Source organism: Poecilia reticulata, linkage group LG15, assembly GCF_000633615.1.
Source record: "Poecilia reticulata strain Guanapo linkage group LG15, Guppy_female_1.0+MT, whole genome shotgun sequence".
Taxonomy (NCBI): domain Eukaryota; kingdom Metazoa; phylum Chordata; class Actinopteri; order Cyprinodontiformes; family Poeciliidae; genus Poecilia; species Poecilia reticulata.
In genome coordinates this window covers 19,194,664-19,196,600 of record NC_024345.1, presented here as the reverse complement: position 1 = coordinate 19,196,600, position 1,937 = coordinate 19,194,664, and the positions used below count along the sequence as shown (strand labels likewise).

Below are 1,937 nucleotides of genomic sequence, written 5' to 3'. Positions count from 1 at the left end.
CCAAGCTCTGACTGCATTTACAAAGTACATGGATAGACTTTTCAGTACCCGTCATTTCAATATTAAAAAATCCTTTCTTCTTGGCTTTAGGCACTAATACATTTTCAGAGAAACTGAGTTTTGGGTTTTACACACTAAACAGATTTTAATTTAGAAATGTTTTAACGCATCGGTATGTCTTTTAGAACTGAACTACTGAAACAAATATCCTTTTCAATAATATTCCAATTTATTCAGAATCAACAGTAAATAACTAACAGACATCATGCTCCACTGTCACTGTGATTTGGCCATAGAAAAAAGTGGCCTGCCGCTCCTTACTTAGAGCGGAGAACGGAAGTCTGCTGCCCTCTTGAGGACGAGAAGGGACCTGCAGATTGTGCGTCTTCTCACGAGCAGCATCCTGAAACACAGAGGGGGTGTTTTCATGGTGGCACACGGTACAAAGATCCACCTCAGAGTGGCTTTTGAAGTCGGTGCTAACAGTGAAAACAGAGGAGGAGAGCTTTGAGTTGTCACAGTTCAAACTCTCTGTGCTGGCATGTGTACTGGGATGGGCTGTGGTCAACGTGCATGGGTCAGTAATTCTGACGTCATCCCCATCTCCTCTGACCTCCCATTCTGTGCCAAACAGGCTGCACAGATGAGCTCTAATTCTGTGCCAGAGTCCCTGAAGAGCAATCTGGAAGCGCTGGCTAAGCAGAGCGTACAATAAAGGATTGACGTCAGAGTTGAGCAACATCAGCCAGTAGGAGAAGGTGATGGCAGAGTCTGGCACGAGGGTGGACTGGCCTGTTATGGCAGTTTCTGTGGCCTGAACCAGAGCCACACAGATGTAGGGTGTCCAGCAGAGGAGGAAAGCGGAGATGATCAGGACGAGGCGCAGCGCTCCGTGATGCGGCTGCTGGTGGTTCGGATCGGACGGCTGAGAGTTTTTCTGAGCCAGGATGGAAAGTAAACCCCTCACTTTGCTTTCCTGCTGTTTTGGAGCTTCCCGAACAGCCTGGCTGATATTCTCTCCCTGTTTACTGGTTTGAGACTCAAATTCATTGTTCATGTGACATGTAACGCTCCAGGGTCTATGGAGGTTGCTGCAGTTCTGGTGGGATGAATCCACTGGACAAGAGGGGGACCTGCTGCGCTGTACGGAGTCCTGCAGGGAGTGAATCCTCCGGGCGTGGCTGCGTGCCACCCTGATTATGTTCGCATAGCAGAAGAGGATCACCACTGCAGGCATGAGATAAATCAGAGCAGCCATGAAGGCCGTGTAGCTGACAGTGCTGGCCCAGGTGATTGCACAGTTATACATGGGGACCACGTAGCTGACAGAGCTCCAGCCCAGCAGAGGAGGGCTGCAGATGACCAGAGCCTGAAGCCAGATCCACAGGACCACAGCAGAAGTCCTCCACAGGGTGCAGCGGGAACTGTAGCGCAGGCAGTCCATGATGGAGTAGTAGCGGTCCAGAGCAATAGCAGCCAGTGTGAGCACAGAAACTGTGCAGTACACAGTGGAGGAGTACCCAACATATAGACAGAGAACCTGGCAGGGGAGACGGAGTTAATGGATCACTAAAGGTCACCTAAACCAAAAAACATAATGCAACAGGACAGAAAATGCTTACAGGACAATGCACCCATCCCGTGTTTATGATGGACATAGCAACAAAAGGCATGACTCCAATGCCTACCAGGAGGTCACTGACGGCCAGGTTCAGGATCAGGATAGACGTCACTGCATGGAGGGTCTTGGTAGCCGCCACAATAACGATGACAAGAACATTGCCTGCACAAAAAACACATCATAGCGATTCAAACCCCAACTCAGAGGTCACATTGGTTGGACTTTAACCAGCAATACAAAGAAAACAAAAAAACGAAAGAAAAGCAAAAAACAGTTTAGAAATCATCCCAAACGGTAGAAGCACAATTGTGCCTAT

At 48.6% G+C, this 1,937-nt stretch overlaps 1 protein-coding gene across 2 annotated transcripts in view; it reads right to left on the bottom strand.

Moving 5' to 3' along the window:
* Positions 1 to 231: 231 nt before the first annotated feature.
* The window catches only part of LOC103477028 (5-hydroxytryptamine receptor 1D), a 4,458-nt gene continuing 2,752 nt past the window's right edge, over positions 232 to 1,937 (bottom strand). Inside the window, exons 2-3 of one of the 2 annotated variants that reach the window (XM_008429871.2) lie at positions 1,623 to 1,783; positions 232 to 1,540 (exon numbers count right to left, since the gene is read on the bottom strand). In XM_008429871.2, coding sequence (XP_008428093.1) covers positions 254 to 1,540; positions 1,623 to 1,783 — 1,448 coding nt within the window. In that variant the 3' untranslated portion in view covers positions 232 to 253. The remainder of the gene's footprint in view (positions 1,541 to 1,622; positions 1,784 to 1,937) is intronic. The other variant, XM_008429872.2, reaches the window with a different exon arrangement.